At 38.0% G+C, this 22918-nt stretch overlaps 1 protein-coding gene and 1 pseudogene across 1 annotated transcript; both read left to right on the forward strand.

Annotated features, from left to right (window-relative positions):
* Positions 1-871: 871 nt before the first annotated feature.
* LOC120287159 (disease resistance protein RPV1-like) lies at positions 872-2173 on the forward strand. The gene has a single exon (XM_039299863.1). It carries the CDS (start codon positions 872-874, stop codon positions 2171-2173), a length of 1302 nt encoding a protein of 433 aa, XP_039155797.1.
* A 17708-nt stretch (positions 2174-19881) lies between these two features.
* The window catches only part of LOC104414065, a 118302-nt pseudogene continuing 115265 nt past the window's right edge, over positions 19882-22918 (forward strand).

The raw sequence follows: 22918 nt of genomic DNA on the forward strand, positions 1-22918 counted from the left end.
GCGCCATTGGATAAGTGGAAATTTTGTTTCTGTTTTTCGGTGAGAACGAAAATAAGTTCTTTGTTTTCATGAAAAGGTATTTAGTGTGCGAAAAGATAGAAAAATCATCATCGAATGAAAATCTTAAACATGCTTGGTTTGTCTTATTTTCAAATTGATTGAAAAAAAAAGAGAGTTAATTGTTGTGTTGCAACATGCATTTGAGTATGATAGTTTGGTGTCGAAGAAGAACTCGGATATTGATTACTACTTCCTTGGTTCATTGCTTTCTATGTTGTGCACTCATCTTTATTTTATGCTGCTAGCAGAAAAAACCAGCTGTACGAGCACTCAGTCTCGGTATTAGTCATGATTTCACACCTGAAGAATTAGCCAGTTTGCCAATGCTAAGGTTCCTTGGAGGGAAAATAATGAATTTTGTAGGTGACTTCAAAAATTGTCTTCATAGACTAAGATGGCTTTCTTGGTATATTGCCCGTTGGATTTTTCAGCAATGAATTCACCCAATGAATCTACTTGTGCTCGAACTTTCGCGAAGTAACATCATTGATGACTGGGGTGGATGGTTACAAATCAAGGTACTAACACACCTCATGTTTGCTTCAAAATCAATCTATTGACCTTCACTAGCTAGTTGTATGCTACTGTATTCTCTACTTTTCATCAGCTTATAATCAGCTTCTTTTTTTTTCCACTGCAGATGGCAAAAATTTGAAAGTTCTAGATTTGTCGCATTGCAAAAGGTTAATCAAGACACCTGATTTTTCCGAGTTTGGCAAGTTGGAGAAATTGATTATCACTGGATGTGAGAAATTGTCTATGATTGATGGTTCAATCGGTAAGCTAACACTACTACGTATGTCGAATATTGATGGATGCATTACCCTCCAAGGGTTGCCCAAAGAAAGGTTCTCTAGAACGTTTGTCAGAGATTATCATGCCCTCCAAAGGCAAGCCTTTCAAGCTTCCTGAGACACTAGATGGCCTAAAATCTTTGATCAGGTTTGAAGTTCGAAATCATGATGGTATCAGCCAACTTCCTGACTCTATTGGAAGGTTAACGAATCTCACACATTTGCTTTTGCCTGGATGCAAGAGTTTATATAAGCTTCCGGACTCTATTGGGGAACTAAAATCATTCGTTCACTTGGATTTAGAACAGTCAGGGATTAGGGCAATCCCTGATTCCATTGGAAATCTGAAGAGACTAAAAATCATTAGGGTGGGGCACCCAAAGATAGAAAGGATACCTTGTGCTATTGGACGCACGGAGATGCTCGAAGAGGTCGATGCCCCATGTTGTTATCATCTTAAGGATGAATCCCTATGGGAAATGGAGAGCCTAACCCGTCTAAGGATCTTGAACTTAGATTGGACCCCAATCTCTACAATGCCAACAATGATCAGCGGTTTCTCTAGTCTCCAAACGCTTATGATTACAAGCCAAAAGCTTTGTCCATTGCCAGAGCTTCCCTCGAGTTTGAAATGTCTAGTGGTTGCAGCTGCTCAATTTCCTTTTCTTCCCGATCTCTCGAGCCTAGTTCATTTAGATCATTTCGAAGTGTGGAGACTTGATTCAAGTACTGCATCATCTGGGGCGAACGAGGTTATCTCACCTTGGAGGGATGCGCAGTCCATCCATCAGCTTCCGCGTAGCTTGTCAGAATTGAGACTTAGCGGGATCCCACAATTGCCAATTTTTTCCGACTTCAAAAGCTTGTCGGTTCTCATTATCAGCGGATGTCCGTTGCCACATTTCCCCGCATTTGAATACTTGGAGAGGTTAAGGGAATTGAAGATATCATTGTGCGAATTCCTGGAGAGCACGCCCAGTATGTTGTGCTTGAAGAGGATACAAAAGTTACAGCTTAGTGACTTACCCAAATTGGCGGAGATCCCAGGATTGGGGCAGCTGGAATCACTGAAGTTTCTACACATTAGCAGGTGTAATGCTATCGAACAATTGCCTAACCTGTCGAAGTTGCAAAATTTACGGCATCTCAGGCTAGTTCACTGTGGAAAGATAAGAGCCATCGAAGGTTTGAAAGAATTGATTTCTTTGAAGAATGCAGAGATCAAACGTTGCATGTCCCTTGAAAGGTTGCCCAATGTGTCAGCATCCACCAAGTTAGACACTAAATGGAAGTGGCAAGACGCTGCTGAAGACATCTAGTAGCAGAGATTTCTGCATTCAGTCTACCGTACCAGGGTGGCCAATTGTGATTTTCAGCATTGTAGGACAAATAAGCCTAAAGCAGATTTCATCATTCCGAATACGCAAGGACCTCCAATCAAAGTACATCTCAAACATGTAATCAAACGAATAAGATCTAATGAGGTTGACCTCGCCAACGGTCGGCCAGGACAAGTCTCCCCATGGCTAGGCAAGCGAGTTCAAGCCTCAAGCAAAGGCCGGGACGACAAAAAAGCCCAAATCGCCAAATTAACCCCATCAAAGCCCACTCATCCCTGCAAGCAAGAGAGAACAATGGGAATCAAAAACAGAACGCGAAATGCCATTTTTAAGCCCAATACTGGACTCCTCGATGTTAATGTCGTAGGGGACACCCTCGTACCTGATCTCGCTCTCGGACGTCAAGCTAATTAAGCTCCCAATGTACGAATCCGCCGTCGAATTCAATCTCGAAGAAGAACTCGCGATTACCATGCTGTCACGCCATCCAATGGTTGGGCAAGGCTAGTGGCAAGGCGAGCTCGCTCTTGCCCTGCAACGATGAGGGGAGGTCAAGCCTTCCCGGCCCTTGCCTCTTGCCAGTATCAAGGTCCGGCGACCAAATGGAGGAAAAAGGAATGAAAGAAGAAAAATAAAAGAAAAATAAATAAATAAATTATTAAAATTTTAAAATGTAATTAATAAATGTTCACATTAGCGCCGACCGTGTCATATAGAATGGCCGACATCCACGTGAACACCAATTAGCCAAAATTGATAAAATGAAATGGACTGGTATAAATACAAAATGTTTAAAACTCAACACCAATCATGGAGGTAAAAGGGTGGACCTCTGTCTTCCCTTTATGCTTTTTGCATGAAGGATCTTAAGGAGGATGATTAACATCACAACTAATTAGATGAGATCTTGATTTATGAAGAAAATATTTATCCTTTACCAAAAAAATCCACTCATAATAAAAAATGCTAATTAGTTGCACTCGCTGCCGTATGGGATTTGCTTTATTGTACAAGATATAAAATATTCAATTTTAGAATTGAAATTCATAAGAGATATTATAAATTGTATGAAATGTCCACTGGCTGGATATTTACATAATAACTCATCGAGGAAATTTAGGAGAAAGAAATTGGGATCGCTTAAAAGTAGATAAATTGTCTTTGCTTTATCTATACTAACAAATATGAGGGCACATGCGTATACGTGTCAAGATAAATGAAAATAAAGATTAAATGTGTGAGAAGACAGATAAATATCTAAATACAAATCATTTGATGCAAAAAAATTCTATCATATGAAAATAGGGAGCTTCACAATTAATTTTGGAAAGTAATATATTTTATATGACAATTATAGAAATTATGTTTTGTCAATCATATCACTATGTCACCATAATACATTCAAAAAGACACGGAGGTTTCAGGAAGTTTGTGAACTTTTCTGGGAAGATTGTGGATGGTATAGAAAAGAAATTAAATTCTATTTGATAGAGATATCGTGAAATAATTATTAATCTCTGCATATATCCATTGATATAATGTTTGTAAATGACTGATTGAGAATATTGAGGAATGAAAAGAAAAGATTAAAATCCCTTAAAAGTTGCGGGTTCTCTTTACTTTACATACTAGTATAGCTTATATATACAAATAACAGAAGATATATGAGCATGAAATTTCTCTATACTTTGGCTAAACAAATTAGGTACATGAAATAATATTTTCACTAACAAAAGACAAATTATTACATCTAATAATTGAGATCCCAGGTTGTCGAGTCAAAAGGAAGAGGCACATTAAAACTGGGCCTGCCATTTTACCAGCATCGAGGACTTTGCATTTCTCTCTTCTTTTGCTCAATTATTTGCATTTATGTCCGACACCAAGATCTTCCTTCCAAAATTATATTTGCTCGGTTACATTCACGGCACCATTTAATGCCCACTCTTATTCGCATACGTGCATGTGCGGCAATTGAGTTATGTACCCGGAGAATTCTTTATATCAAAGGTGTATTTATTTCTTGGAAAAAAAAAATTGGTGGAGAAAAATAGTTTACAAAGAAATGGCTGTTTTCGGTTATTCGACAGTGTACCTGAGAATGAGACGGAAATTTTTTTGATTTATAGATCTTACTATCTTCCAAAATTATAACTCCATAGCCGAGTGAAAAATTATATAACCAAATGATGATTTAGTACGACAAACTTACAACAAATTGGACACTTACATGTGATTGAAGCTAACGTTAGAAATTTACTTTTTTTATAGAGATGAAACTGCTAGAAGAGGAGGAAAGACCAACGAGGAGAGGGAGAGTAGATTCAAGCTCTATGCGAACATGCACGAGGAAAAGGATCCTGGCAAAACAATTCTTCTATTTAAGATGGGAAATCGTTTTCCTTAAATTTAAGCATGGTTACTTTCCTCGATTGGATAATCTTTTCCGTTGATTATCCACTTTTAGGAAACCAAACATATGAAAATTTGGAAAACCATTGCATAAAAATCATATCATAAAACCAGACACATCCTAATATTGCTAGATTATTTATTAAAAAAAAATCCTAGCTACTATATTCTCCCTCACTAATATAGAGGTAATTATGGTATGTGCATATTGACCCACTTTCTTCATTGTCTTCACCCATTTTTATATCTTGAGAAAATTGTCCCAAAAATCCTAAACTCATTACACTTTTACTAATTCAATCATAAATCTTTAAATTTTATCAATTAAGTCCTAAACTTTTTCACGTTTTACCAATTAAATTCTAAACTTTTGCATGTTCTACTAATTGAGTTCATTTGGTTAATTTAAGTCAGAAATTATTGACGTGGACGCTGACCATCCTCCGAGGCATAGGCTATGCTAACAAACAATTTTCAATAATATTGTAATTTTTTTTTTAAATTTTAAATTTTTATTCTTTTCTTTTTCCTTTTTTTCTTTTTTTCTTATCTTTTTCTCTAGCTCTAAGCCGGGAGGTCGCCAATCAACCCTTGCCGGCCATGGGTGGGCCTCGTGGCCCTAGCCGGACCCTTGTCCTCGCCAACCAAAGGGCAAGGGTCCGGCAAGGGCCAACGCCCTTGCTTGTGGCCGATAAGGGCATGGAGGCCCTCACCCATGGCTAGTGAGAGTAGTGACACCCTCATCCAAACCAAGCAAGGGTCGTGACCCTCTCCCTATGGCCAATTGGAGTCAAGCTGCGACTTCACTGTCCTGGGTTTAGGAAAAAAAGGAAAGAAAAAGGAAAAAAAAAAGTGAAAAAAATTGATAAAATATTAAAATATTATTAAAATTGTGCACGTCGGTACAAGTCGTACCATGTACAACAGTTGGCATCCACATCAGCTCTTAAGTGTAGAGTTGCCTCCAACTTACACTATCATTTCATTCGTGTGACGCAACAATAAGCAAATGATGGGCAGAGAGGGCCGAGGGAAGGCCGCAGCTCGTAAGTGCTAGTAAGCTTTGAAAGTAAAAGAGACGCAAACTCAGATTCTTGAGTCTTTGTCGACACGATTTGATCATAACCAAAGAGATTGTAACAATAAAGCCATTGTTACAGTGATCGCGTGCTAGCGGGTGAAATCAAATACAGGCGACGAAGGTGGCTTCATCCGGGATGGCGCATGCTCCTCCAAGAAAGTCGACCGATGGGCTGTTCCCCTGGGGATGAGGCCCGTGGATTCAAACGCAGTAAAGGACTTGATCAATCCCTACAAACGAGCGGTTGATATCTCTAGGAGACAATTTTGTAGTTCAAATTTGGAAATCTCAATCGAACTTTCGGTGTTATTATTCTCAAAGGTGTAATAAAAACAAATAAGGTATACGGATTGATCTGATCAATGAGTTTCACTCTGCACACAAGAGAAGAAGTTTGTATAGATTCAAGACCCTCCTAGTTATTTAATCTTCCCTACTTCTGGGGAATCAAGTTGAAACTTAAGTAGATCTTTTGATTGGTAAACAATACTCTTGGCCTTTTTCATTTTCTTTTTCAGTAATAAAATAGTCTGAAGCCAGAGAAATCAATTAGGGATAGTTATACGAGGCATTAAAGTCACGTCACCTTAATGGACCCAAAGCCCAAACCTAACAAATTCTATGTAGAATTCAAATGGGCCGTCTTTATGCTCTTGATTTCCAATTCAGGCCCTTGAGAAGAGCTTGCTCCTGGAAGGCACATTGCGTGTTTATCTTTCTAAAAAACAGAAAGAGGAAGACATCATGCGACACGCATTTACCACCCACATGAACTATATAATCCAAGTGTCCATGTCACCTCCCGAGCCATATATTATATTTCTTGTTCATGTTAAGATTATTTTGTCTTTTTCAATTTGAATTGTTGTGATGCGTGAAGTTATTATGCTTTGATCATTTTAATAATCTCTCAAGTATCGATGTAGTATGTAAGGTAAGACTTAACAAATTTTCATTACCAATAAATATGAGATTGACTGCATTAGGCACGATGGCATCTCCTGGTTCTCGTGGTTTAGCTAATATAAGACTAAAACTATTCCCAATTTGTCATCCATCGCACGTTCGATGCAACAATAATGGCTCCTACATGGCCAATTAGTTGTATTGCATATCAAGGACTTGCTCTGCAATTAGTGTTCAAAACAGAACATACTGATGATTTACATTCAAGTAATAATTTGATTACCTTAAATATAGAGAGTGATCCTAGTTAATTGACTCAAGTGCTCTCTTAGATTTCCAGAAGATGTGAATCAACATCGAAGCCTATAGACAATCCACAAACATTGCTAGAGAGTTGAAACTTTTACACACAATGACTTGTAAAACTAATATGGTAAAAAATTATCTATTATTGTAGATATGATTGATGTCTTCTCATAACGTGAATATAAAAAGATAATACATAGTGACGAAAGTAAGCTATTGTACACTGCTTTTAATACCATGCTTTCCTCTGTTTCTGGTTGGAGGAAACCGGCCTTCTAAGTTATAGGTTACAAATATAGGCATCACTAACATTTCCGTTTAATCAAATTTACATGTAGATGATGTTTATAACTTGTATGGCATAATTGGAGAAAGTTTCTTTTAATTATAGATGAAGGAAAATATGATCCTTACCGTATGGTATCTGGAATATCCTTTCTAAATGAATAGATGTAACTAGATCACTTCAAAATGACATGTACATCGCATGTTCTGAAACAAGTGAAAACTCTTATTTCTAGGAATTAAATAATTCAAAGTTTGTCTTGCAAACATAAATAACTGAAAAGAGTGGACTTAGGTCAGGGGTGGTTGCAAGAGAGAACGCAAGTTCATCATATTTACCTGCCCCAACCATTTCCTCTCATTTGCAACTTATCCTAAAATAACCAAGCAACTGAAAAACCTCAAAAAGTTTCGACCCCTTTGCAAAGTCTCTTGTCCTATTATTTTCTCTTTCCTCTCTTATATTTTATGCATGCCTCACCCACTCGCCCGCAATCGAATTGAAATGTCAAAAAGAAAAGTTGTGGAAAAACATGAAAGGTAGAGTCATGCATGTGTCCCCTCCTTTTGCTTTTTCCCAACATATCACTTCGAATTGTACCTGAGGATTACGAAGAGATTCTCTATGTTCTTTTTCTTTTTGCATGAAGGATCTTAAGGATGGATGATTGAAACTTCTGTAAATGTACATGTAGAGCATGAAGTATTCCACACTGAATCATGCTAAACTTCCCATCTAAGTATATGAGATTTGCACCGGTGTCTAGTCATTCTTTAGCTATAGCATTTAGGTTGGGAGGGGTCACTATAACTTGGTTCAATTATAACTTCTACAGGTTCTGTTTAAATCACATGTCTCTCAATTTCTAAGGCGCTGGTTATAACTTATAGAAGCGTGTAAACTAGAGAAGAACAATGATATTAATGGCACTTAGTAAACTTCAAAAGATACTGTTTGGTACAAACTTTTTCATAGTACTTTAAGTTATCAAAAAAGGTTTGTAGTTTAATAAGGTGTTTGGCAAATATTTTATAGCTATACTAGCTTATAGCAGAATTTAGGAACTACCTTATCGAATTTTAAGGTTTTGTAGTTTCAAAATACATATTATTAAATATGTAAAATTACAACCATTCAGAGCACAACTACTATTTATTCAAGATTATAGCAAACGAGCTCTTATTGTGTAGCACCCCAAGTCCATTAAAAGTTAAAAGATTGAATAATAAAAAATAATTTAGTATTCAATCCCAGATGCTTACATATTATCCACATTACCAAAAAAAGATCTTGAAATAATTAAGATCTACATGTTATTCATTCTCACTGTAAAGAGAAAACACTCATTATTATCTTAAAAATATTTGAAACCCCTACAAAAATTAGATCCTGGAATCATGCCACAGAGTGCTCGAATTCGCCGACACCCCGTCCAGTCGAGGATTCAAACCAAACAAAATCCAGAGCTTCTCAACAGCCACGGGGACGGCCAAGCAGGAGCGCTGGAGCGCTCGCCCCTCCAAAACTTGCTATTAATAAGGCCGTGTGGTCTATAAATAAATGGAATAAATATGCTGAAAATACTAAAAATTATCACAAAAGTGTCATCAAATTCTAAAACTTTCAGATAGTGCAATCAAATTTTAAAAATTATCAAATTATTTGTAATTAAGTCCTTCATTAACTCCATCCAATTTGGCTAACGAAAGGCATTTGTGTTATGTGTGGATTAGATATATAGTAAATGGTACAATATTGATCGTAAATTTGTACATCTAGTCGCCATAAATCTCCTAACCACATGATAATTTGCGCCAAAGAAGTTGAAACTTGTGTATTGTTCGGTGCTCATAACCTTTTTAGTGTCTTCTAAACACGGTCGTATGACAAGGTGGGGGCAGAATTTTACTCAATGCCAAAAAATTATCGATTCTTTTTTATGCCACTACCAGTAAAAAAAGAAGTGACCAATGACTTTTGCTCAAGTAACTTGTTGGTAGCTTACTAATATTTTACGAAAGTACCAACATCTTTTAGGTAAAATATTGCCAAACATTTTACTAGCAAAAGTGCACATGCGATTTGTGTATGCAAAAAATTGACAAGTGAATTTCCTTATTACGGAATATTTGAATTACTAATAAATGAAAAGAGATTTTTGATTTAATATAAATAACTTACAAATTTACATATGAAAGAGAAATATATTTCAAGTTTTGAATTAATTTTTCCGTAAGGTCGTTATAAGATAGAAAACATTCAATTTTCACATTGAAATTCATAAGAGATGTATAAAATTCATAAATTTTACGTTGCTGTCCATTGGTTGAACATGTGTATAATGACTCATCGACAATATTCAGGAAAAAGAAATCGCGATCACTTAAAGTTAGATAAATTCTCTTTGCTTTATTTATACTAGCAAACATGAGGGCACATGCGTATACGTGTGAAGGAAAATGGATAAGAAAAGATCAAATGTTTGTAAAAACAGATTAATATCAAATAAATTTATGAAAGAAATTTCAATGATTATCAGAATAGAGAGTTTTACATTTAATTTTGGAAAATAAAATATTGTATTTGACAATTATTTGAATTACGATTTTGTCAATCGTTTCATACTATCTCGCCATAATACATTCAAAAAAGACACGGAGATTTCAGGAAGTTTTTTGAACTTTTCTAGGAAGATTGTGGGTAGTAAAAAAAAAAGAAAATTATATTCTGTTTAAGAGAGATATCGCCAAATAATTTTTAATATACGCATATATCCATTGATATAATATTTATAAAATGAGTAATCAAGGGTATTGAGGAATGAAAAGAAAAGATTGAGATCTCTTAAAAGTTGGGAGGTCATCTTAACTTTATATACTAACATAGTTTATAAACATGAATAACAGAAGATACATGAACATGAAATAACTCTATTCTTTGACTAAACCAATTAGGTAGATGGCATAAATATCGATTTATTTTCACTAACAAAATACAAATTATTACATACTTGGATGCCCATGTCACGATATTTGGACGTATGTGAAGATTTATGGGCCAGGAGTCGAATTTCAGATCATTTGAATCGAGAAACGAAGGATATAGGACGACTATAAGAGCAGGAAACACTCATTTTACGACATTGTCATTAAGTAGAGAGGGTGGGCACATGTAGCTGGTCCCAGGTTCGTAACTCTTGTCGAAGGGAAAAGGCAACATTAAAACTTAGGTCTGCCATTTCACCAGCACCGTGGACTTTGCACTTTTCTCCCTTCTTCTACTCAATTATTGGCATTTATGTCCGACACCAAGATCTTCCTTACCAATTATATCTTGCTCATTTATGTTGACGGCACCATTCAATGCCCACCCTTATTCGCATACGTGCATGTGCGGCAATTGAGTTATTTTCCCGGAAAATTCTTTTCATAAAAGGTGTATTTATTTTTTGGAGAAAAAACTATGGAGTATGATGTCTTTCGTGAAAATCATTTTCAAAGAAATGACCGGTTTTCAGTTGTTTGGCAGTGATCCTGAAAATGACATGAAAAGATCTTCCTATATTCTAAGAATGTAAGTTACATAGCCGAGTGAAAAATTATAAAATTATACGATGATTCAGTCCAATGGACCTACAACGAATCAAACGCGTATATGGGATTGAATCTAATGTTAGAAATCAATTTCAAGAGGGAAGACCAGTGAAGAGAAAGAAAGAGAGTAGATTCGAGCTCCATCTGAGTGCACGTGTGGGAAAGGAGCCGGCAAAAGAATACTTCTTTTCAGGCTGGAGCAATCATTTTTCTCAAATTTAAGTACGGTTATTTTTCTGGATCGAAAAGTCTTTGCCGTTGATTATTCATTTTTTAACAAGGCAAATACATGAAAATTTGAAAATCGCTATATAAAACTAATTCATAAAAACAAACGCACCCTAATTTCACCATATAATTTTAACAAGTCCTTGCTACTATATTCTCCCCCCCTCGGGTAGACGTAATCATGGTACGTGGGTCTTGACCCACTTTCTTCATTATCCTCACCCATTTCTCGGCAAGTGTAAATTTTTTTTTGAAAAATGAGACACTTGAGTGTCACATCTAGTGAATTATGTCGAAAATTCTACGTGAAGATTTTTTATTAATTTTGCTTGCTTATGTGACTCGCTGAAAGGCTAACTTAGTAAAAAAAAAACACAAAAACGACTTGTTTTGCACAATTTGAATTTTAATATAAAAATTAATTAAATTTAATTTAAAACCAAATTTATATTTTTTTAAAAAAAAAGACAAAGATGAATAGCAGCACGCCGCAGCGAGAGCTCAGCCCCCGTCGCCACCATTCGGCCCTTGGCCCCGATCGAGGCAAGGGTCGGCGACCCTCACCGAATCTAGGGAGGGCCACACCCTCACCCGGATCTAGGCGAGGGCTCACGAGCTATCCTGTCGGTTGATTGGGGTCGCTAGCCCTTGGCTAGGCTCGCGACCCCGGCCGACCCTCCCCCACCTTCCCGGCGATGGTGGGAAAGCAGCGACGATGAGGGTGAGCCCTCAACCGCCGGCTGCTATTCATCTTTCTCCTAAAAAAAAAAAAAGACAAAATTAGTTTTAATTTAATTTTTATATTAATTATTTACCTACATCAACAACAAAATGATGTCGTTTTGGCACTTATCTAGCCATGTCAACATGCAAAACAACATCATTTTGCTTTTGGCTCGTCGGAAAATCGCCATGTCAATGTTTTAGCCGGATTTTCTCGCTATTGGCACTTAACTAATCCATTTTGCTCCAATTTTGGCACATAAATGTCACTTTTCTAATTCTTGGCACTTAAGTATTCTCTCATATCAAGTTTTGAATACCCGAACTCCCCATTTCTCTATCGCCATTATCACCAATGTTGCACCTTTTTCTGCTTTTCTTTCTCTTTTTACACACATTCATCCGTGTCTTATTTAATTCTTTCCTTTTCTTTTTTTCCAGTGGAAATTATTATAATATTGAACTTATGGGAGAGACTAATGTAGGATGAGAATCAAATTATAATTTTTATCTAATTAACCGGTATTTGTTTTTTTATAAGATGATTTAGGTTCCTTAGCATACTAGATTCTCGTTTTAGGATTTCATATAAGAAAGTTCTGTCTATAGTTCCAAATGTTTCACCAAATGTATAATCAACTCCTATACTTTTGAATTTGCACAATCAAATCCTAATTTTTCGGTATTGGACGTAATTTAGTCAATCTGGTGAGCTCACGTATAACTTTGCTAACATGGCATGTCAAAATGCAGCATGGCATTTTTTTTAAATTTCTTTATGCATATATGGCTTTGACATGGCACCACGTCAATAAAATTAAAAAACTAAAAAAGTTTGAAGAAAAACCCAATAAATTAAATAAAAAAGCCAAAGATTATAGATAATTATTTATTAAAAAAAAAAAAAACAAAGTCATATGGAGAGGCACTATACGTAAATTATCACTAGCAGTGCACTTTCTTTTCTCTGTCCTTCATCCTCCTAATCATTTTAGTTGACACGAACCTGCAAATTATCATATCGAATAGCTTGATTTTTTTAGAGTGGAATGTCCCTAAGCTAGAAGCTCGGTTTGATTGAATGAGCTTATGGAAAACGAGAGATTTCACCTTCAGTCAGGGATGTAGATTGATTAAAGGGAGTAATCACGTATTTGGCTCGTTCCTACTGAAAATGTGGCCTTTGAATATTTTGTCTCTCCCTCTCTCTTGAATTATTCTAGAATATTTGCATGTATATATAGTCATCTCCCCCTCCCCTCCCCTCAAAGAGATCAAGAAGCAACTCCCAGCATGCTTCTAGGATGGCTAAAGGAGTAATAATGAACCGGACTATACACCAAGTAGGGAAAGAGTAATTCTGAGATATGTATGAGAAAACTGGAATTAACTTACGAAGACACAACGGCAAGCTTTGCTTAAGTGAGCTCTAGTTAAAGCACTACCAGAAAGGTGATCTTCAAGGAAATTGCTTGCATGCACATCAAATGACAAAACTCGAGGCTCGGTATGGGACAGGTCAAAATGGACAATACCTCGAGTAAGTTAATCTAGGATTATCACATCAACTTATATTGAAAAACAAACAAAGCTGAATGTGAACCAAATTATGTGTAGGCATAGAGATATATGCAAAAATAAGTCTTATGCTATTTGGTATTGAGTATTTGATATTCTAAGAGCATCCAGCCAATTTTCAGGAGCCATGAAATAATCCCACTGCCTTGAATTACTTTTGTGCCACCTCTCGACAAATATGCTTGTGTTTTCAGGATGCCCTTCTGTTCTCCCTGATTCCATTGGAAGGTTGAGGAATCTCAAGCATTTGCTTTTGAATGGGTGTGAGAATTTGCATGAGCTTCCAGACTCTATCGGGGATCTAAAATCATTGGTGGAGTTAGATTTAGAACTCTCAGGGATCTCCATTCTCCCAAATTCCATTGGAAGGTTGATGAATTTCCTGCATTTGTCTTTTTCTAAATGCAAGAATCTACATGAGCTTCCAGATTTTATTGAGGAACAAGAATCATTAGTCGATTTGGATTTAAGTTACTCGGGAATATCATATCTCCCTTATCCTATTGGAAGATTAAAGGATCTCAAGCATTTACTTTTATCTGAATGCAAGAATCTACATGAGCTTCCAAACTCTATTGGGGAACTAAAATCATTGGTCAAGTTGGATTTAAAACTCTCAGGGGTATCCATTCTCCCTGATTCCATTGAAAGGCTGAAGAATCTAAAGCATTTGCTTTTATCAAAATGTGAGAATCTACATGAGCTTCCGGATTCTATTGGGAAACTAGAATATTTGGTCGAGTTAGATTTATCGCTTTCGGGATTTCGATCTCCCTAATTCTATTGGAAGATTAAGGAATCTCAAGCATTTGCTTTTATTTGGATGCAAGAATCTAAATGATCTTTCGAACTCTATTGGGGAACTAAAATCATTGGTCGAGTTAAATTTATAACTCTCGGGGATCTCTATTCTCCCTATTCCATTGGAAGGCTAAGGAATCTTAAGCATTTGATTTTATTTGGATGCAAAAATTTGCATGAGCTTCTAGACTCTGTTGGGAAATTACAATCATTGGTTGAGTTGGATTTAAAACTCTCGAGAATCTCTGTTCTCCTAGATTCCATTGGAAGGTTGACGAATTTCACGCATTTATCTTTTTCTAGATGCGACAATCTAAATGAGCTTCCGGACTCTATTGGAAAACTAGAATCATTGGTTGAGTTATATTTAAAATTTTCGGGGATCTCTATTTTTCCTAATTTCATTGGAAGGTTAAAAGATCTCAAGCATTTACTTTTATCCGGATGCAAGAATCTACATGAGCTTTTTGATTCTATTGGGGAACTAAAATCATTGGTCAAATTGGATTTAAAACTCTCGGAGATCTGTGTTCTCCTTGATTCCATTGGAAGGTTGACGAGTTTAACGCATTTGTCTATTTCTGGATGCAAGAATCTATATGAGCTTCCATACTCTATTGGGGAAATGAAATTATTGGTTGAATTGGATTTAAAATCCTCGGGGATCTCCCTTCTCCCTGATTCCATTGAAAATCTAAAGAGACTAAAAGTCTTAAATGTGGCATACACAAAGATACACACAATACCCTATGCTCTCGGAGGGGTAAAGACACTTGAAGAGCTCGATGCCTCGTTTTTTCGGCATATCATGGATGAAATACCGTGGGAAATGTGGAACTTGACCTATCTGAGGGTATTGGATTTAGAATGGAGCCCAATCTCTACATTGCCAGGAAAGATCAGTGCTTTCTCTAGTTTCCAAACACTTAAAATTGCAAGCCACCGGCTTTCCCCATTGCCAGAGCTTCCCTCAAGTTTGAAATGTCGAGTGATTGCAGATGCCGAATTCCCTGCTCTTCCCAATCTATCGCACTTGAAGAGGCTACTAAAATTACAGCTCAGAGACTTCCCCAATCTGGCGGAGATTCCAAGTTTGGGGGAACTAGAATCACTGGAGTCTCTGCACATTACCATGTGTGATGTGATCAAACAATTGCCTAACTTATCGAAGTTGAAAAATCTACAGCATCTCGAGCTATGCCGTTGTAGGAAGTTGAGAGCCGTCGAAGGCTTGAAAGAACTGAATAATTTGGTATATGTGAAGATAGAAAATTGCAAGTCAATGGAAAGGTTGCCCGATGTGTCGACATTACCAAGTTGGAGTTGGGTTTGGCAGAAGCTTTAAAACAAACCGTTCTCTCTACCGTGCAACTGATTGAAGAATATCATGACTGGTATCAAACTGGTGCAGTTGGCTTTGAACTTCTCCCAGATTTTCTTTGCAACCAAAGTGCGCATCGGTCGTACGAAAAGGTGTGGGAGTATAGCCTTGTCGAAATTCTCAGGTGCGTTTTGATTACATCAAAGCAAAACAGAAGTTCTCATTTCGGCTTTTCCTTGCTAACCTGTAGAGCTGGCGGTTGGGAAGAGAGTTGGCGGCGAGTTATTCAGAGTATTGAGGACCTGGTCATGGGATAATGCCAAACCTGCGGGCCCTGCACGTGGGATAAAATCCAAACTGGCGACACACATTCACCACCGACATGAACTAATCCGAGTGTCTCTCATGTCACTTATTGAACCATCTATTGTATTTCTTGATGGTGATTTGATTTACAGGGTGCCAAAGTACGAGAATGCATCGTATCTCTAATTTACTCCCATTAATATTCAGTGACTATTCCACGCATTCATCTTAGGCCAAGCTCTAAGTGCAATGAGTGAGAGCGTTAGAGTATTTGAATATCAATCATGAGGCTCCATTTATTTAGTACGTTAGTACTTTTGGATCCATCGGCAGCCACTGAGCCCTCTTTTCTTTAATGTTGTTGACTTTATTTTTCGTGAAATTTTTACGTGAAATTTTATAAAAGAGAAATAACCCTATAAGTTAAAAAAAAAAGTCTTCATAAACCAGCATCCTAAAGGAAAATAATCTACACCCAGCTCGTCTATGTTTTTCCATCTGTAGGGTGTTGTGAATACTCCTGGTGTCACCGCTGATATCAGCCACAAAGACAGCGGTGCCATGGTGAGTTTCCCCCTCCGATCGTTAATTTGCTTGCTATTTGCTGAATTTAGCATGGTGGAATTGCTAGGCTCTAGACAAAGATGAAATTTGATATTGTTGATTGTTCTGTGGGGATATTGTTTGTTGGATTACCTTTCCGGATGAGTGAGCTTCATATCATTAGTGAGTATATGGATCATTTTTTATGTCAGACTAATTTGATATTGTTGACTGTTTTCTGTGGATTTCTGGGACAACAAAAACTGGAGAAGGCCCCTGTAGGGATGGACCTCGTCATCATCCCTGCCGGAGTTCCTAGGAGAACAGGAATGAAAAGAGATGATCTGTTCAAAATGAGTGCTGGAACAACGGAACCCTTTATGAAGGAGTTGCCACATGTTGCCCGAAAGCCATAGTCAACTGGTTTTGTAGCTCTGTTAACTCCACAGTTCCCATTGCAGCCAAAGTTTCCAAGAGCGCTGGCACTTATGATCCAAGAGACTGTTGGGTGTGACCATGCTCGACGTAGTTAGAGCAAATACTTCTGTGGTACATATCACTCCTGCTTGTATTGTCTTGCTGATACCGTCGAGAAGCATCAAGTATATTTAGAGTTCAGAGTGTCAGGTCGTCACTTTGTATAAGCCTACAAGTTTAGCACGCTTGTCTTGCCTGCAATCAATTGCTCCAAGGGCAGCTAACTTTTTCCCATCTTGCAATAAGACTGGTATTTCATTAAATAGGCTAATGCCTCATTTATGGGATCATGTGCACAGTGGAGACGCCAAGGTGAAAAATCAGGCTATTTGCAAGTGCTGTTATGTATTAGTGAGTGTTAATGGTTCTCTTCTCATGATGATGACCTCGTTTTTGGTGATAGCTATTTGGGACTAATGCTCAGGCAGAAGATTTGTACAAGATACCAGTTTCGAGAGTGTCATGCAAGCCAACAGCTTTTGTACTTTCCCAGGTAGATTTCTTATCTGTTATGTTCCTTGCAGGCAGAAGTACTTGGTCTTGATCCTAGAGAAGTTGATGTTCCAGTTGTTGGTGGTCATGCATGAGCGACAATTTTACTTCTTATATATTCGACAGAAAAGCTATTAGAAATTGCAATTTTTTTATATGCCAAATTTCAGTTGGCATTTTCAAAATCTGTAGGTTAAGCCACCTTATTCTTTCACTCCTCAAGAAATTGATTACTTTAAATCACATATCCAAAATGGCGGGCCAGAAGTTGTTGAGGTAAATAAATTTCATTTCGTTTACAGATTTAGACTTCAATTTTAGGCAGTTTTGATGTCATATCACATTCTGTTAGTGTCTTCAGGGGCTTTTCATTTTTTGTAAAACAGTGCTTTAGCTGTTCTGGTGATGTTCATTTTGTTAAGGGCCTGCGACAAGCTTCAGAGTACTGAGGCCCCCTAAGGAGTACACTGTTCCAGGAAAGCATTTTTTTTTTCTCCCAGACACATGAGTGCATGCTTAATCATGGTAGAGTCTCTAAATTCTTAACATTTACAAGAAATTTCGAAGATGGCTTTGCTGAGAACTTCCTGTTTGAGAAGGATGAGATTTTCACAAGAGTTACATCTTAGGTCCATATGGGCATATGTCATTTGCAAGTCAATTTTATCGTGTGCAGACTTTGCCTATGCACTGTAATGATTAATGAATATAAGAGAGCTTGCTATTGTCTCTACTTGTAGAGGTCACAGAATTCGATTTATCGATGCCACCTTGAAAACTTATCCATTACCACTACCCAAGTAAATGCGTTGATGGGATACCTTGTCTCGGGCTATTGGTAGAAGCAAGCAGTTGTGGACAGTATCTTAATTTCTGATTATTTTGTCTGATCCTCAATAAGGAAAACAGAGGAACGTAACAGAAAGAATGTAGAAACAGAGCACCTTCCATCTTTTGTTGTTACGGCTAACAGAATGACATGCATTTTGATAAGCGGAGAAGTTCATGCAGTTGCAGAATTGTTAAATGCATCAGACTTACAGTGATCGTACATGCCTACTCGAAACTACAATTTTCTGCGTCTATTTCCCCAATGAAATTATGACATGACATCTTAGTCTTCACTTACTTTGCTTCCTTACGTTATGTCATGAAGCAAACTGAATTGTTTACATCTGTGCTTTCACAATTTTCATGCTAAAGCTGGAGATGGCTCTGCAACTCTCAAAGATCTTTTGTTTGGCCCTTGAGATGTTGTCTGGTCTCTTTCATGAACCGGAAATTTAATGGCTCTTTGATATGTGGACTCTTTTTACATGCTCAAATGATGTGAAAATGAAATATGCTGCTGTGAAGTCTGCGGATGGATTCCTACATGGGTTGAGAAGCAACGCTGAAATTGTCGAGCGTGCATTTGTTGCTTCTCAGGTTTGGTGCCTCAAAGAAACTTATCAAGATCCAATTTTCTTGCTTCTCTCAAATTCAAACTGAAATGACCAATGAGTTCATCCTGGTGGACGGATGTCCCATATCTCTCATGTTCAGTGTTCAGATTTCCGACTTCCGTTGGCACCCATAATGTTGCCTGTGCGCATTATCAGATGTGCAGTGCCCCTATTGTAATATGTTAACGTAGAAGCTACCTAAGATCGTGTAATTTATGTCGACATGTAATTATCAAAGAAAATAAATGAGAAACAATAAAGGACGCCAAAAATTTACATGGTTCGGTATCAAGTGTCGATACCTATTTCTATAAGAGACGCAACAACAAATAATTTATTAATAATCGGAGAATCCGAATTTATAATCGCCCACGTACTCTTCTATTTCCCACATTTAGATTAAATTCAAACCCGTAATATTCATAAATAAACAAACATTTGGATCTAAAAACTCAATGCATAAATTTCACCATGTTCAAGCACGTCCGCATCGAGAGCTCCTCCTCGTGGCTGCGTTCTCCGTGCGGCGGCCCCTCGAGGAGGCGGATATGGCAAGACTGAGATCCATCACATTTTTAGATGCAACTGTTCACATTTAACGGTCCAAATACATTTTGAATAATGGCTCAAAAAACTCTAGATGGGAAGCTGATGGCTCCCAGACAATCAATCAAGCGTCGCCTTTGTCAAGTCATTATCGAATACACCCTACAAAACCCAAACCACCAGAAATATTAACGAACACAATAAATTAAGGCCATAAATCAAATGATGTCATGCTCTAAGATATAGGACTACCAGAAAGGATTTACTTTCGTTAAATAATTGTCGTGCCGTGTCATGCTTAAAACCTTGATTTTAGATTTTTTCTGATTTTGTTACTTTATTTTTAACTACTGATGGGATGCAAAAGTGTACCATCCTAGATTATAGTACTATTTCACATGGCCTTTTCCTTGAATTAAATCCTAACTCACGATTTTTCTCATCGCCGTTACATGATGGGATGATGGATATATTTAAGTTAAATTCCCATGATTTCATAGAATTGCAATTTTAACTCCAAGTTTTGGCAATATAACGCCTAAAATGAGGGAAGTCCCAAGCTTTATTAAAACTTAAAAATCAAGGTCACTATAGCGTATCTGTCCATTTTATGACAAAAAGTCTGTAAACGTTAAAAAGGAAAATGCGATTGGGGCGACGGTTGTTGATTGATGCTCCTTCGCATCTTTCGTCAACGAAGACTCGAGTGCCGAGCCTTGTGGCGGGCGAAGACTGCGCTGCTGCCGAATCTCCCTTGCTGTGCAGGACATTGCCGGGATTCAAAGTCGTGATCCTGGAGGGATTGGCCAAGCCCCTGGCAGTTTTGATGAAGATCAACTCGCTCTTCTCTGTTCATCTGTACGATGTTGTGAATACTCACTAGTGTCACCACCGCGGATATCAGCCCCATGGACACCAGTGCCGTGGTCAGACCAATTTGTGGCTTCTATTAGCAGGTCCGCGATGGAATTGTCGACATAAATGCTGGACTTATCAGAAACCTCCTGCGATGGAATTGCCAAATGTCGCCCCAAAGCTATCGTCAATCTGATTAGCAACCCTGTTAACTCCACAGTTCCCGTTGCAGCCGAAGTTTTCAAGAGAGCTTGCCCTTATGATCCAAAGAGACTGTTGGGCGCGACCATGCTCGATGTAGCTACAGCAAATACCTCTGTGGGACGTATCACTCCTGCTTCCGCCGTCTTGCTGATACTATCGAGAGGCATCGAGTGTTTTACAGAGTACGGAGTATCAGGTTGTCGCTTTGTATGAGCCTACAGAGATAGAAAGCGCATTTTACCTTGTTTAGCACGTCCTCTTTCGTCTCAAACGCTATGTCTTGCATACCTGCAATTGATAACTTGCTCCAAGGGCATCTAACCTTTTCCCAGCTTTCGAAAAGATATCTAAGTGGACCGGTATTTTATTAAATAGGCTAATGCCTCATGTACTAGATCATGTGGAAGGTATAGAAGTGAAATTTTTAAAATCAGGCTATTTCCAAGAGAAGCAGCAGAGTCCAAAAGCCCCGTTTATTCGACTGTTTGGGGTGAAATATTAATGTAACTGCTGTTATGTGCTACTGAGTGTTATCTGTTCTCTTCTCATGATCATCAGATTGTTTATGGTCATAGATACTGGGTGCTAACGCTCAGGCAGCAAAATCTGTACAAGATACCAGTTTCAAGACAATGCCACAAAAGCCAACAACATTTTTCCTTTCCCATCCCATGATATTGTATTGTAGGTGTTCGCTAAAATATCTCATTAGATATCTGATCCATTATGTCCCTTGAAAGCAGAAGTACGAGGTCTTGATCCTAGTGAAGTTCATGCTCCAGTTGTTGATTATATGCTCGACAGCAATGCTGTTAGAAATTGTAGAATGCTAAATATCAGTTGGCATTTTCAAAATCTGTAGGTTAAACCACCTTGTTCTTTCACTCCTCAAGATTACCTGACGCCACGCATCCAAAATATCAGCACAGAAGTTGTTGAGGTAAACAAATTTCGATTTATGTGGATTTAGACGTCAATTTGGGCAGTGTTGCCATCATAGCATATTCCGTTTGTCTCGAGTTTTGGGTTTCGGGTTGTATTATTCTACATTGTAATGACAATTTGGAATAGACTTTGGCAATGATGACAACATTTGGCAGGACGACAGAAGTACGAGTGCGGTGTAGCAAGAGCAATGTCACTCCCGAGCTTTGAATCCCTTCACGCAGTTTCCTTAGTGTTGCTCTACAACAATGCTTTGCAGTGTGTGTGGAGTGCGATGGAGGAATGATGCACAAAATCGCTCATGGTCGTCTACGAACACCATCAAAAATTGAATGAAGTACATACGATCTTGATAACTACCAAACAGATCCTTATCAATCTTACACTCTCACGTAGGTTCGGAGAGTGCAAACTGATCCTGAGTTGAATACATCCAATTGAAAAAACCGGGGATAGACTGCCCCAATTCCTATATCTTAGTGAGCCAAATCACTATTACCATTACATTGAGCTAGTAAATCTCACATCTCTTTGACAGTCTCAAACCTACTAACCTGTAGACCAGTAAATATCGCTACAAAATCCACATGATGATTTGGTGGTTTTTACTGATCTAATCTTCTGGTTTGTCAGCATTATTTTTTCACAATTTCATCAAATGTTCGTGTAGGCATGGCTTAACCCACAAACAATAATTAGAGCCATCTTAGATGGCTTGGATGGGCCGTGAGACCTGCGACTAATCTTTGTAGAGTACTGAAAGGTTGAAAGTAAAACTGACCTCAAACTTGAACAGGGCACAGTAGAAAAAGCTGTGGCTAGTTTGAATCGGCAATGAATCAATCCATAAGGCCTCGAATCGATCAGTCAAAGTATTAAGCCGGTTCTGTCAATAATGTTATTGGGCTTTTGAAGCCTCCTGCTAACATAACATTGGAGGATCGACTTCTATGGAGATTGATGGCCTACTAACATAGCTTGCTGACGTCATGGTTTAATTGTGTATGAATTAATTTTTACTGGTGCGTATGAAACTAGACTTGGTGCTTGTAGGTGCGTGCAAGCTTCATCTACCCTGAAATTGGAAGACCGACTTCTATGGCGATTGATGAGTTGACTAGCATTGTCGATTGAGTTTTTGGAGGCACAAATGTTGATATAGGCATTTTATGGATTATTGTTAGAGTTCTGATGCCCATTACGTAAGTTGACACCTAAATTTTGGGCATTAATTTAATTATTCATTAATTGCATAGAAAATTATGAATTAATTTTTGATCCCTAGCAAAAATAATTTTCATTAAATTGCATTATGTATGAACATTAGGAACATTTGCGTTGCTAGTATTAATTATTAAAGTTTTCAGAATTTTTTATTTAAAAATAACAATTTAAAAACGTATTGGGCCCGGAGTAGGGCTGGGCCAGCCTGGCCCCCTTTTCTTTTCCTTTTCCCTTCCCCTGCTTGGGCCCGGCCCTTGCCACTTCTTTCCCTCAACGCGACGAGGACGCCGGTACGAGGGGGAACAGCACAACCGCAGGAGCGTCCGGTCGGGGTCAGGCCAGCAGGGGCAGCTGGCGTCGCAGGAGGCCATGCGCGCTGGGCAACTTAAAAGGGAGAGAGGAGAGCGAGCCAAGGGGATTTAGAGGAAGGGGGGTTCGGGAGAAGAGAGAAA

Source organism: Eucalyptus grandis, chromosome 8, assembly GCF_016545825.1.
Source record: "Eucalyptus grandis isolate ANBG69807.140 chromosome 8, ASM1654582v1, whole genome shotgun sequence".
Lineage (NCBI taxonomy): Eukaryota > Viridiplantae > Streptophyta > Magnoliopsida > Myrtales > Myrtaceae > Eucalyptus > Eucalyptus grandis.

Excerpts from the sequence above, each read along its gene's own strand:
- LOC120287159 (XM_039299863.1), top strand. The coding sequence starts at position 872 with ATGGATGCATTACCCTCCAAGGGTTGCCCAAAGAAAGGTTCTCTAGAA.